At 37.2% G+C, this 15,637-nt stretch overlaps 1 protein-coding gene across 4 annotated transcripts in view; it reads right to left on the bottom strand.

Annotated features, from left to right (window-relative positions):
- LOC124174724 (endothelin-converting enzyme 1-like) overlaps positions 1–15,637 on the bottom strand; it is a 40,422-nt gene that overhangs the window by 21,824 nt on the left and 2,961 nt on the right. For 2 of the 4 annotated variants that reach the window (XM_046554138.1, XM_046554135.1), the window contains exons 2-5: positions 10,048–10,089; positions 6,429–6,493; positions 6,043–6,224; positions 1,754–1,999 (exon numbers count right to left, since the gene is read on the bottom strand). In XM_046554138.1, the coding sequence (XP_046410094.1) occupies positions 1,754–1,999; positions 6,043–6,224; positions 6,429–6,493; positions 10,048–10,059 (505 nt within the window). In that variant the 5' untranslated portion in view covers positions 10,060–10,089. Of the gene's footprint in view, positions 1–1,753; positions 2,000–6,042; positions 6,225–6,428; positions 6,494–10,047; positions 10,090–10,272; positions 10,327–15,637 lie in introns of those variants that run through there. The other 2 variants (XM_046554136.1, XM_046554137.1) reach the window with 2 other exon arrangements.

Here is a 15,637-nt window from a genome sequence, read left to right as displayed (position 1 = left end):
GCTATCAGCTGAGTGCACGGCCAACCAAGTATACCAAGAACGCTCGTCTAAGAATTTTTTGGTCCCTGAAATACGGGAAAAGTGAGAATAGTAACACGTGTCAAAAAACTACACATTATTTGACGATTTTCAGGATATTAGTAACTTTCCTGAGAGCTGCTACTAAAAAGCGACGCACCGTCCAAATTTGAACCGTTCCGTTCGTTTGTTTATTTAATATGGGAAGCAAAAGGGTGAGTTTGCTCTGTCGGTAAGAGTAGAAGTACTAAATGACGTTAAAAATAACAAGCAACCACCGAAAATCCGTCCTTCCTGTATTCTTTTGGGTGCAAGGTAGGGATATAGGTATGGGCGATGTTAGTAAAAAATATCGACATCGTATTATCGATTGTTTCAATTCCGTATCATCGAAGTATCAATGTTCTTCTGAAAACGTCGAAACATCGATTGTTAATATCGATGGTGAGAACAAACTCGAAGATTATGAAAATTCCCGCTACAATTTTAAAAAGAAAGATGGGCGCGAAAATTTGGAATTTCGAACTATCAGCACTGTTAAAAATAAGTATAAGATATGAGAATTTAATATAAATTGAGCGAGTTAAAATTAAATTAATTGAATATTCTGATTAATATTGAGATATATAGTAGAAAATAAAGATTCATTATCAAACTAAGTAATGTGTATTTACTTTTTATAGATAAGTTACCGACAGATGTTGCACAGTAATTTAATTTACTCCCAACTTGACGGTATCGATAGTTCAATATTTTCCATCGACTATCGATGTATCGACTTAAAAAACATCGATGTTCCCGCAAAAAAAAACAGTGATGTATATTGCTCATTCCTAGTGCGAGGTCTGATAGGTTGAGAAAAATCGTGTTTACAGTTTTAGGTGCCTACTTTCCAAACTTACCAAAAAAAAATTGATTTTTATTGCAAAAACACGTTATTTGGAGAAGTAGTATTTTTGAATTATAAACGAATAAAAATAATTTGGCCAATTTTTTAGTTTCTGGAAAGGTCCTTCAAGATTCTGAACGACCTTTTCGAAATGCATTTTTATTGAAAAAAGAACGTGCGAATATTTTTATTAGAACAGAAGATATTACCTGGTTTTACATTTTAATTAATATCCATTAAGAAGCATCGTAAAATGTCTTTTTTTTCAATCTGGCGTGATTTTTGCTCATCAATTCAATGATACTGCCGCAAATAAGAGTTTCTCATTACATCAACTATCGTGTTACCTTGAAAACGCTACGGAAGTGGATGTATACGACGTCATATCATTATGGCGAAGGTATTATTAGTTAATTTCAATTTTTTCTCGATTATATTAACAACACATTTATTAAAAAATTCCGTTTCGAACCGTATTAGTTATAACTATAACATGTTCCGTTTTCACTTTTCTTATTAATTCACAGAGTCAAATGAAATAAACCAAACTCTGGTTCGTTTAGATTTTTCACCAATTACAATTAAACTAACAATACCACGTGATTTTTGTGTAGAAGTGGAAAAAGTAGCATAAAAACGGGACGTTATCAATTTGAAATAATTTTTTTCTTCCCAACCCAAACTTAGCTATGTTCGAAAATTTTAGATTGTAATGCCGGACATCCAAATAATTTTTAAAAAAATTGCTAAATTTACGTCATGCCTAAATAGAAGCTGGTCGAATGCCTGTACATATGGACTGGACTAATTAAGAATAAGAATAATATGTCTATCGTCACTACTGACCTGTGTCCATGCAAGTTCTGTAGAGTGCCCGGGCTAATTTTACCGGCCTCAGGTCATTTGGAGAGTTATCTTCCTCAAGCAAAACTCTGAGGTTTCTCATGAGCTCTTCTCTCAATAAACTCAGTTGATCCCACGAAGTTTGACTCTGCGGTATGGGATTGTTTTTAGTCCAACCACCGCAGGCGAATCTGTAGAAGTCATCACAAGGCTCAAAGGATCTGTCCATCGACTCTATAACCCGTGCAGCTAGAATTTATGAAGACATGACACGATTAGAGAAGTCAATTTAAGGTGCCGCTAAACAGGCTTGTCATATTATATTTCGTGACGTCATAAAAACTACAGCGCTTCTGGACGTTCAACGTCGAATGAAGTGATTCGACACTAAGTGATTTGACTGGTCCGATCTAAAGGAATAAGGCAATGAAATCTCTTGGTGTCGTGTTGTGCCAGAAAATTTACCTAAATATCACCTGAGAATTTCTTCGTTGAAGCGTGCCATATTTATAAAAAGCTAACTGATGGAACAGGTTTTTCCGGATTACGTGTATGCTTTTATACGTCCCTAACTCCCTTTCGGTAGTGAAATAAATTTTGACATCGTAGAAGCGATGAATATGTAACAAATCGGTCATTCCAATCGTCCATGTTTGATGTGACGTAATTTTATTTATTCATCGTTATTCATAATGAACATTGTCACGATCTATGCTAACGATTGAGTTAGGGATGTACACTTTTATTCAAGCTACGAATTAAAAATTTTCCGTCAAGATTCGTACCCCCGTTTTCGCACACTTTAACGCGGAAATTTCTCCGCTTGTGACGTCACGAAATATACAATATATAATATATATGTATAATCTTACAGGCCAGGCGGCAAATAATGTAAACCGTAAAAAAATGTTGGCAAAGCTTTTATTGTTTTAAATGGTTTATCAGGGTGTGATTATCAAGAATCTAGGTTTTCCCCACACCCTTAAGGCCCGCGTCGATCTCCGTGACGCTACAAAGGTACATATTTTTGGTTTTTCGGTAATATCCCGTTTCCTCTTTATCGTACGGCCAAAATAGTCCTATATGAAATTAAAGGTGACAAAATTCTGTACAAAATAGTTCGGTGTTATTTTTTCATGGGACTTATAGTTTCGGAGTAGTAGCCGCGCGAAGTTGTGCGAGTTTTGACAAATGCAGTAAATATCAATTTTTTCTTACCGAATTTCACTCTTCTCTCGGACTGGTGACTATTTTGTACAGAATTTTGTCACCTTTAATTTCATATAGGACCATTTTGGCCGTACGATAAAGAGAAAACGAGGTATTATCGAAAAATCAAAAATGTGTACCTTTGTAGCCTCACGGAGATCGACGCGGGCCTTAAGGGTGTGGGGAAAACCTAGATTCTTGATAATCACACCCTAGTAAACCATTTAAAACAATAAAAGCTTTGCCAACATTTTTTTACGGTTTTGAACGATTTTATCGCCCTGCCGCCTGGCCTATTAACCGCCAAGCTGTCTTTATTACTGTGCTATCGCCTCCTTTTTCCTTTTTCCTAATTCATTGAATTTAATTAGCTTTCATCAGTTTGAATATCGTTCCCTATTTCATTGCTTTTCATTTTATCGTTTGAATTTCGCTTTCGAAATCACGTTTTTTTTTTCAAATTTGATTAAAATTGTCGCTTTAACTCGAATCTATCTTTCATCTGAATTTTTAAATTTAATAGCCAATATTAGTTTGGATTTATTTGAATTTACTATCCTCTCTCGAGTCAGGCGGGCGTTTTGCCTCGTCTGCTTCGTCGAAACTATCTGGTGAGATTATTACTGCTCAGCGTGGTCCTTATAGGTATAGTCGGTTTAATCCCTCGGTGTTGTCGCCTCGTCGTAGACGTAGAGATTATCCCGCTCACGTTAACTTGGTTCTTCTATGTTTCTCGATCATGCGTATATTCGATTACGTGTATGCTCGGGTAACCGGTACGTTGCAATATATACATAAGAGGGGGGGTTCACCACCCTGCGCGCTTCACGCGCTATCCCTCATTTTCACGTCGAATTAGGCTGGGTTATGTTAGGTTCGGGTATTTCCGGATAGATTCAGGCAAATTCGGGTAACTTCGGCTAAGTTGGGGTCAGTCTAGGTTAGGTTAGGTTCGGGTATTTCCGGATAGGTTCGGGTAACTTCGGCCAAGTTCGGGTAGGTTCGGGGGGCGGCAATATCTTTATACATATAATATGGAACGATATAATAATAATAATAACAATAACGTTTATTGTGACGTTGGGACAAATCCCTTATACACATACCAACCGAAGTTAGGAAAAATATATGTAAAGCGTGTACATTAAGAGAGACATAATGGTGTTTTGTGCGTGAAATATTAGAGTAGTCCAGGGTAAGGCAAAGAATTCATGGGGCAAATTCATAGGGCAATTTCGTCGAGCAGGTCACGTTGGCGTATCAGCGAGGATAGGCGCTGCCTGAATACAGGAAGTAATATACATATATTTATTACCCGAACTTGCCGTTGTTAGAGAAGGGTAGAGAGCTCCCGGATATTTTTTCTCTCTCTATTCATCGAACGCTCTCACTTGCATGAAGACCCATCTCTTACCTGCTCTAAATATTTTTATAGACGGACGACTATACTCCGTTCAGCGAGAGAACGACACGCTTACGAAACCGTACGCGCCCAGTTCGATCAGCTCCCACCCAATGCGCCACCTACTTTACCCAGTCCAGGTACTGATCTGTATATTAACTGAATGGTTGACTCCTATGCTTCCTGCACACGGCAGCTTGTGCCGATTAGAAGCCCCAAAAACCAACACTGGTGCTGCGATACCCAAAGTTAAACTAACGGGTCACGAGGGTGATAGTCTATCAGGAACAGATCGAGTCACATGGTTCTGTCACTTTAACCAATGACATCAGTGAACCATGTGATTCGTTAGTTCTATGGAGGCTATTGAAGCGCTGGTGACATCGTCTGTTACTAATCGCTCAGGCCATGGTCGCTTGTCAGTCATCTAGTTTGTATAGAAATCGGTGAATCCAGGTAACCAAACGAATTTCGCAGCTGGTCAGATCCGGCTATAGCCGACAAGGGTAACATACCTAGGTACTGAAACCTAACGGTTGATTTTAAACATGATGACTAATTTCAAATTGTTTCAAACTGTCGAGCGTCAGTTGTTCCAAAGTTGCGAGTGAATTCGGACGGGTAAGATTTGAATTTGGTTTCGTTATTCTGATTCATTAATACATCCGATGGCAGAAAATGTGGACGAGGAAGTAGAACAAATGTATTCGAGATATAATGAGACCGCAATGTTCATATTATTCCACCTATTAGTCATTTTACAGAGCGTGGACTTTTGGTGCAGAGCATAAATATACGATACTGGTCGTGAGTAGCGAGCTCCACTACCCCCACCCCGCACCTGCTCAGCCCGAACCTGCGCGATGCTGTGTCGTTTTCTCGCTCAACGGAGTATCAGTGCTTAGGTAGGTACTTAGAGTGAAACGGGAGACATAAGGGGAAAAATCCACACATACAGCACACTACGATACCGGTCAGCCGTCGTTGGTGATCCCTCTATGCACTTTATTCAAAGAATCTATAAATGCCTACGTCAGTGCAAGTGTGCTGGCCATAACCTTAAAGCTTCTGGGCGAGGAAATGATTGAGATACGAATCGCCGATTGCGTATAAAAAAAAATTAAAGGAATTCCCGATTAGGCAGGTTAGTTTCGTATGCAACTTGTAACGTCGAGGTTCTGAGTTTGTTTAGATCAGTAGTTTCCATCGACGAAGGCTCACCATAGGTGGCGCAAAGGTCAACTCCCTCTAGTCCTAACTCCGTGTCAGTTAACGAGCATGCGTAAAGAGGCCAATTTCAGAACAGTGCGGTAAAATTACGTTGGCGCATATGCACTAATGAAATACAGTACTTACCGATCCGGGCATTCTTTCACGCATGCGAATTTTCGTCATTCAGCGTAAGTTACCTAACCCCAAGCTTACGCGCTATCGGTTTCACCTTCCTTGCTTTTTAAGTCAAAGTCGCCTTCGTAAGTGTTGGAAAAATTAGCGTATGTCCAACGTGCAAATGGGCGAGATCTTATTCGCGTTAGTACAGCGGTTTTATTGGCTCATGCTGCGATCCTATTAATACTCGTGCGACTTCAGCACTCACCTTTGCGGATCACGCTGCAAATTTCACTCTCATCGGAAATCACCCACTTTCCGCGCTTGTAACACAATATACTATTATGATCACCTGTTTTGACGCATTCCTCGCTCTGGCACATCTCTTTATATTCCTCTTTGTTGAATACGGCCATTTGCAGGATTAGCGTAGCTACGAGTGCGATAACGGCCACAGTCAACAGCCCCGCGACTAGAATCAGTATCGCTTCTTTTGACCTCGATTTCATCGTATCTGCATTCCTATTGTATTGCCTGGGAAAAAAGTAAATGAATGTACCTATTATGTATAAATCGATCTTTCACGAACTGCTGTGTAAAAATAAACATCAAAACTCAATAATGTGAGGGCGTTTTACACCATTGGGTAAAAATAACAGCACAATAAATATTAATGGTACAATAGAATTCCAGGGACTAAAATATTCAAATGCGTAAATTCGTTAATAACGAACGTACCACGATGCGTTGGATGCTTGTCTGGTGAGTTCAGTTTGCCCAGCATGATTCTCCGGGTCGTTCACCTATTGTTAAGGAAAGAATTATAATTTGTTAGGCCTCAATTAGTTACCTGATTGATAAAATCAGCATACTGCTAGTGATACTGATACTCCGTTAATCCTTAGTATGCCCCAAGTAAAATCCGGAAAAAAATGTTCTCAAAGCGTTTTCTAAGTTAAATCTGCCAATTTTGATATTATCGTCGAATCGACGACAAAATGTTATACCTCCAAATTTGTACTCATGACTCATTGAATTAATCATAATATTTCTGGGTTTCAACTTAGATGCAGTCAATTAATCTTGATTAATTATATCAGGGTAAGCTTTATCGCGCACAAATCTATTGGCAATAGGGGTGTGCGGGTACTGAAATTCTTATGGTTGGGTTGGGTCGGGTAAAATGGATTACTTTCAGGTCGGGTACCCGAAAATTTCGCATTACCCAAGAATCTCGAGTGACCCGGAAATTCCGGGTTACCCGAAAAACTCGTAGGCTACAGTTTGTGCTCGGGTATACCGATCTCTCGTTCGAAATTACAAGAAGGTCGTTTCATCAGGACAACAAAATATGTTATGACCTCTGCAGGGAAAAACAAATCACAGCTAATGGTACTGCAGCTGTGGTAATTTCTACTGTAACGAATACACTATTTTGGACAAGTGAAATGTTTAACGACCCCCTTAAAATTGGGGGCAAATTATATATTACCAGTTAGGGGTATGCGGGTACCCAAAATTTCGGATACTCGAACTCGGATCCGGGTCGGGTTTGCATCGGGTCCGGTTTTTTGACAAACCCGAAAACTTCGGGTAATCCGAAAACATCGAGTAATCTGAAAACTTCGGGTAATCCGAAAACTTCGGGTAGTCCAAAAACTTCAGGTAGTCCGAAAACTTCGGGTAGTCCGAAATTTTCGAAAATCTCTGTTCGCTTTAGAAATCCCGGTATTTTTGGAGAAGCGAAAATAGCCGCGATCAAAATTTTCGAAAACTCCGCAATTTTCGGCAAACCCAACATTTTTGAGGAACTCGGGAATTTTAGTAATACCTACTCGAGCACAAACTGTAGCAAAATGTCAACGATAGAATCTCTCACAAAGTGGGCAGCAGATGCCAAAAAATGTCCATCTACTTTTTAACGTAGGAGTTATTTGTTTGTTTATAGAATATATAATAGATTTAAAAAAAATTAAAATATTTGACAAAATCCAACGTGGTTTGAGTTATGTCCACTGGCAGGTGTAAAGATAAAGCCACGAAAGTAACATAATTTTAATTACTCAATTTGGATCGTGTTTTTTCCTTTGGACCGAGATTTTTCATTTTACGCATACTGTTGTATAAACAGCATCAACCCGATATCGAATCGTAAAAACGAATTTCACGCGCACCGTTGCAAAAAGTCATTTACTTATCATATGAAGTACTATCAGAGCCTGTGCATCACTGAAATGGAAATGCCTTGAATGTCGCAATTCAAGCCAATTCCGATCAGAAATATTGAAAAATATTTCTGTTTCATGCAAAATTACGGCCAGAAATGGTATATCTGCGATTAATGGTTCAATCACAGGAATACTTTTTCTACCGTCATTGTTTGCGTAAACAAACATTTTTTAAGTATTTATATTCGGCATTGCATGTAAAATTGTGCTTATAGTTACCACTTGTTCCGTTCAAACTATGTAAAGTAAGTTTTTTTTCGGTAAAGAAGAGTGTGCTGTACTCTTGAGAGGATGCTATACTCAGTCTTTACCTACTGCATTAAACATTACATATATTTTGATTATTATCAAAGTCTACGCATCACTGGTGTCGAAATGCCGGAATCAGCGCGATTCTACATGCAATACCGAATAAAATCGCCTAAAAAAAAGTTTGTCTTACGCAACAATAATGCCAAGAAATGTATTCCTATAATTGGTTCATCACTGGTCGTGGAGATACACTTCCTGACCTTATTCCCGCATGCAACAGATAAGTTTTTAAATATCGTTGTTCGGGATTGCATGTAGAATTGCGTTGATTGTGGCATTTTCGCACGAGTTCTGCATGGGCTTTGATAATCGTCAGAATAAGTGACATTCAACGCGATGGAAAGCATCCTCTTAAGTCAGTGAAGCTTAGTTTCATAAAACTTTGTGTACATAACCTCACAAAAATTTGGCATATTCCTAAATGTTAGTGAAATGGGGTTCTCTTATTAAAATAAGTGGTACCAGATACAGAGTAAGAAGAAAATTGATGGTGATAGATGGATACATTTTGTTGCGCACTTGTCCTAACATGCAAATGAGAGTTCAAATCTTGTTTTACAAATAACTTTCACTGGTCAACTGGAGTACAAAGAAATTGCAATGCTTTTAATCAATTCATATAATTTTGAATTGAGACCATCGGTAGAAAATATATGTCGAGTAATACACATCAGCCACCATCGTGTAACTTCGTACTCTCTAAGGGTGTATTAAAGAGGGGAATTATGAGAAATAGGTAGCTAGCTACACGAAGAAACTTCAATTCGGTAGGTACCAATACGGTATCCTAAAATCTGCAACTTGACCAATAGGATGCGCGTTATGTACATCTTGCTATCATGAGAGTGATGAAACGGATGAGTAAAACGCACTCATAACGGGAAGTTACATGTTTATGCAGAGTTCATGATAAGGGATAGCAATGAATTGTAGTGCTTCGCAATTATCCATACGATTTATATTAGGATCACATTTGAAAAGAAGAGGTACTTAATTCAGCGATTCACGATTGAATTTTTCGTACATGTGTTGTGATGTATAGTACAGACACTTAGGCTGTGTTCCGATATTAGCTCCCAGTGCTGTCAACAATCTTTTATTTCTTTTGCGCTGCCCAGTTTGTGAGTAGCTCTGTCTATTTCCTAGTGATTTTTCAGCGCTGCTAATTCCAGATCGCACCCTGTGATAGATTCTGACTCGTTCGATAACCCTAGAAACTTTACGACCCACGGTGTTGGATGAGCACCAAACAAAAAAGAGCCTGCGGTGTACGTCCGGCACCGCAAACGGTCATCCAACACACTGATCCAACACCTTGGGTCGTAAAATTTCTAGGGTTATCGAATGTGTCAGAATGTATCTAACAAAGACGTTGGAGTATTGTTATTGTTGTCTAATAAGTTAAATTTATTTACTAAAATCATGCCGTTGAAACCTCGCATTTGTATCAGATTTTTCCGTGAAAATGCCCATTCCATATTTATAAATTGTATTGTTTCATTTGAAAATATGTTAAACATTGATATTATTGACTGTTTGTTTCAATAACTTGACCCACTAGATACTAATATGTATTCATATCAGTCAGATCCATCAATGCAATGCTCGGGGCACTCAATTACGATAGGTACGCTCCTGCCGTAGAAAGAGAGCGCAAGTAGTGTTACGTCCCTCTCTCTTACTGACTTGGGGACACTTTTTCAGCGTGGATGCTTTCTTCATGCCTATATGCTCTAAAGTGTCTTTACATCCAGACAACTGGTAAAAATGTGTGAATAAATCGAGTAGGCTTATTTATTAAGTGATTAAAAACTTACTTTGTATCTCATCGTACTCGAGGTAATGAGTCAGTCAGGTCCCTGCAACGTAAGAATACATACATTTTAATTTAATTGTAAGACGATATTTTTCAACAGGCATGCTTACTTATCACAACTTTATCGGTATGTCACGAAAGTCTAGAGGGTTTTATACGTAGGTATACGGGGTAGGTACTATATTCAAATAAAAAAATAATGGGTTTCCTAAACAAGGGAATATACTTTTCGATATAGTAGCCGTAAAGTACGCCACTATGATTGCGTTTTCCGGTCGTAAAGTATAATTTTACAGACACGTGTCTGGGTGTCAGCACATGGAGCGTAACTTGCGTACGCGCAACTTACGCCTAGTTATTTTACGCACTTTGCTTGCAAGATGTACTTGTGTTAGTATAGTAAGCATGTCATAAAAACTAGTTTTATAATGAGTTTATTACACTAACAGATTCAATATCGTTTGGAGATATATCTTCATACGTCATATATTATAGTGGCATATCAAGATCAAGAGATTCAGCATAAGGCGAAGGCGTCAGTACAACATAACCTAAAAAAATTCAACCCTATTTTGTACAATATTTCATATTATATTTCGCTTCACACATACTCGTATTTAGAGTACGCGCACGTTCAGAGAGGCGTAGGCTACAAAAACCAATCGCAAATCTGCATAGCATTTTCATTTGAGTTTATAGCAGAAACTCTGATCCACAATTGGTTATTTGGTTGTATCAGTTACGCATTACGCGTAATTCAATCAAATACGCCTTGGTTGCATGCCGACTTTGAGAGTGGTGTAACTTCTGTTAAATTACTAGAATCACTAGATATGCAAGTTACGCTACATGTGTTGACACCCTGACTCCCACTTTACGGCCGGAGGCGAGACCATGTGGCATACTTTACGGCTGCTATACCGAAAAACAATGTTCGCACCACGGCCGAATAACTTGCCGGTTTTTCGTGGATTTCGCGATCCTTGCTCAGCTGAATAAAAGTTTCCTTTTACGGCGTTGGTATGCAAACTACTATTCTATCGAAGTTACTATTGATCTTGATCGCACCGTTTGACCGTTGATTTTATACATCGTATTACAAATTAGATAGTTTATCGCATCAATAAAAATGATTTTCTATCCATGGAGTGAGAAATTTATGCAAAGTCCACCAACTGAGATAATTTGTGTTCAAGTAGCTTTCATTTCCGATCTCACAATTAGACCTGCACATATTTCGATAATATCCACAAAAAAAAATTGTAAACCCTTAAAAAAATTATCCACAAAGTATCAGAAAAATAATATTTTTACGGCTTGTTTCTTCTAAACTTCAATGGTTTACATTGATTGAATACTGTACTTTGTTGATCTAACAGGAGCTTGTTTGGCGTAAATAGTTGAATCAGTTGCACTAATTTGTTTACGAGGTAAAAGAAACACCACATAGTTTGAAACAAGTATAGAATACATTCAACGTAAACATCAGTATACTAGTACTATAAACGGCCACTAGGCAGTGAACTCTTTTGCTACGGAAAGAGTTTCAGAGATACTTATAAAACCGGGTAGTCGGTTAGGAAGTCAGACACAGATAATATAAGATAAATTTATCATCAGACTTATTATAAACGAAGAACGCATAATACCTAGTTTCGAGTCCTCAAAATTGATATCGACTACAAATGAATAAAAAGTGAACATGTTCAATTTATATTTTGATATACGCAACAATAAGTTTTCGGTTTTCACCCATTAAATATCGAGTAAATCCTACAAAATTTTGCGCCTACAGAATTGTAAATGATTTCATTCGAAGAATACGTTTTGTGCGCTTAAATATACCTAATGTTCAGTTAATGCAAAAGATTTTTGAAGCAACAAATTTAATTACCTGCTCAATCATTGAACTCTTGACTCAACAAAACATGAATTAGAACAAGTTTAATTAGTTTTGATACAACAATTTCATATTTTTTCAACAAAACGATTGAGGTGCGTTCAATCAAATTTTTAGTCATATCAATCACACATTTTCTTGATGAAAAATTCACATTATCTCAAGGAACTCACACCGTGTTATCGTAACTAAGTTGATGGTCAGCATGATCATTCAAAAACTTTATTCTGTTCTATATTATGGTGCCACAAGTATTTCGTTTGAAAATAGCAGTTTTCGTATCTAGAGCGTAAAACACGGTTTTATACCCCGAGTGCTCGGCGAGATCGCACGAAGGTGTAAATTCTTACGCTGGTGATGCAAACAATATTTTTTGCCCTACGAGCCGTAAAATTAGAAGACATTGTACAAACATTGTGAAAAAATATGTTTATTCATATTTATTAGAGGTAATGATAATATAAATTTCTGGTTTTACCACAGAAAGGTTTTAACTCAACAAACAAATTCACTGAATTCGCCCCTCCTCCCCCCCCGGACGAACACGTAACAATGATATTAAATTTTTATTAAATATAAAAAAATAATAATTCTCCTGGCAATAAACTGAATAACAATTCTGAGAATCAACCTAACGACAACTATGAGTGCGAGAGACAACGATTCGGAGAATTTCGATCTGTTTTCATCTTACACATACCAGTGTGCAAAACGGGGTTTTACACCCGCAAAACGGGTAAAATCCCATATTACGCATACGTAGGGCAAAAAAATATTTTGATAATTTAAGTAAGTATTGAATCAAATGAATATCACTTGACTTAAATAATCCTGTTCCTTCGTGTAATGGCCATTCCTATAATTGTCTTATCCGCACTGTCTCCAGTGAAACGTGACAAAACAAAAAGCATCGAGTTTTTCGCTATCACATTAATGACGATTACCTGAATTGAAAAGTCAATTACCTCATTTACCTCCACGGACTAGCATGGCAAAAAAACTTTTCATCCGAATTTAGTATCATGCTCGGTCTGTCGTTTTCTGTTATATTTTTTATATAGTTGTTATAGATAACTCTTTGCAGAGGAAGAAAATTTTTTCAATCATGAATTTAAGACACTCGTTTCGTCGTTTGACTATTTTGCTTTTTGAGTGTGATCTGTTTGTCTGGAGACTGTAGCAGCAGACAGGTTTGTTGATCAATATAAATAATTCACGTCATATGAATGAAGTCCTATCGAATCGATCCAAATTTTCACGGGCGATTTCACATCTGCCCATTGTTATGTAAACGAATAATGATTGAAATGAATAAATTTGTTTGATTTCAAAGAAACACATTTTGACCAATAGTATAATCGCATTATGTATTAGTTAACGCAGACAGTGCACCGAATGAATATTATATACAGCTTACACAGTTGAACACGTAATAAATGAAGACGATTTCACTCTAGCCGGCATTACCTGCCTAGATATACAATACCTGGATATACGAGAGGAAAACAGTTGAAGACGAACGCATTTACGTCTATTATGCAAACTTATATGGTGATCGCGACGTTAATGCCGACACATGTAAGGTATAAACCAGTGCATCATCCAAAAAAATGTATAATAATTACACACAAGGTGTTCCATTTTAGAATTCCCACGACAATATCTCCGTTATTGTTCAAAGTGCTAAAATACTTCCTCGGCAAAAGTTTATCGCGTGATTCCACGGGACACAAATTGACTGAGAAATGGATCTTTATTTATTGGCCGTCGGTTTGTTTATTCTAACGTTTGTCATTTTTCTACCCAGTAAATTGTAGCTTGACTTTTATCATGCCAAGTAAAAAAAGATTGAGCTAGTTTCAACGCTAAGTAAAAACGGTAAACTCAGTCTCGTTTCAGTGGATCTGAGGCTACGACTGACCGTGAGAAAAAATGATGCTCGCAAAACTAGTTCAATTGATTGAAATAAGCATCATGTATGAAATTGAAATTTAAAGTAGAATTCTTTAGGTTTCTTGAGCAATCAACTAATTACACATAACGTAACGAAATTTCCCGGTTGAACATCACAGTGAAATTGATCTAAATTTTCAAAATTTTTCAATAAGTTGTCACAGTTCATAAAAGGTATTACGGGATTTTTCAAAGTAGTATAGACATACCTGCACATTCATCACACGAGGCGTGTTATAATTGAAAATGACGCAACTTTTTGATCAGCATGTACTATTTACTCTCGAGTTATAATTGTAATATACAGGGTGGTCAATTTTAATCACCTCAGGTGAATATTTTAGAAACGAGTCTGATTTAAGATAGGAAACGCGTAATTTAGGTATGAGCAGCTTAGAGCAAGATCAAAGAAGAATTCAAAGACTTGAGAAACAATTTGTTTTTTTCGTTAACCTTAACGTCCGCACTTATTCATTTACTCTCACTCTTGCTAAAATTTTTGTGATCAAAATAATTCATGATCCGAACCAGAATTATAAAAAATATTATATCGATTCAAATTCGTCAATTTTGTAGCCGCCAGAAAGCTTTTCGCTGAGAGTAAACCACAAAACATACGTGTAGAAGCTAAGAAGGAAGGAAAGACAAACTCGAGAAACATTTATAAAAAGAATTTAAACGTCTTTGATTTCTTTATTCACGTCTTTGAATACATCTAATTAGCTACTCGTATCCAAAATACCTGTTCCCCGTGTAAGATCAAACGTCACTTGCAAAATATCAACAATGGTACACTCCACGAGCCGACTCATATCAGCATCGTCTTTCTCCCTTGAAACCGTACATTATGAAGTGTGTTTTTTGTGAGACTTGAACTTCTCTTTGTATAAAAGTAAACTGCAAAGATGCGGCTTTTATCTTAGGGTCGTGTAATACTCCTACCTTTACTGACCGAGCAAATTCACCCTTGTTCTTCCTATACTGAGATCGATACTATACGTACGTAATATGTAGAATTTACGTGTAAATGGCAAACCCGGTGAAGAAAATTTCTGGTTCGTATATAAATTTATCGTTTGCATAAAATGACGACTTCAAGTAAAAACGTACACAATATTCCGATATAGCTTTCAATATATTCCATTGCAGCAATAACTGTAATAAACTGAATACCTGTATGTAGTTCATGTTTATAGCTAAGTCATTATACTTATACGCGGTCAATGTAAACGACTCAAGCTTCGCTTTTTATCTTAAATAATGGTTGATATGACGCTTGGTCACGGAACGTTCATTAAGGGGGGGGTACACCATGCAAGCAAAAAAAAATACTGCAACTTTGCGATTTTTTTTTGAAAAAACGGATTTATTTATGAACATGCGGTCTTGAATACATTAATATATAAGTCTTTGAGAACTTTAAAAAATTTTTTTATTGTCGAAAAATTTCAAAATGGCGTCGTGACAGTTGGATCCCCAAAGCCGCTCGGAAAAATGGGGTGCGAGATTTGGTGGAGTCGTGGATAGTCCTAGAACACACAAATTACAAAAAATTAGTTGTATATTATGTTTTCTTGTCCACTACGTACCACTTTTTTGATATCTAGTCTGAAAAATTTTTTTTGACCGTTTGAAGTCGTAAAAACGTGGTCGAAAAATTGAAAAAAAAAAATCGTCAGTTAAACAATCATAAAAAATTTTTGAGACTAGATATCAAAAAAGTGGTACGTAGTGGACA

The sequence above is a fragment of the Neodiprion fabricii genome, chromosome 2 (assembly GCF_021155785.1).
Source record: "Neodiprion fabricii isolate iyNeoFabr1 chromosome 2, iyNeoFabr1.1, whole genome shotgun sequence".
Taxonomy (NCBI): domain Eukaryota; kingdom Metazoa; phylum Arthropoda; class Insecta; order Hymenoptera; family Diprionidae; genus Neodiprion; species Neodiprion fabricii.
Note: the sequence above shows the minus strand (reverse complement) of the source record. Positions and strands in the feature narration are given on the sequence as shown.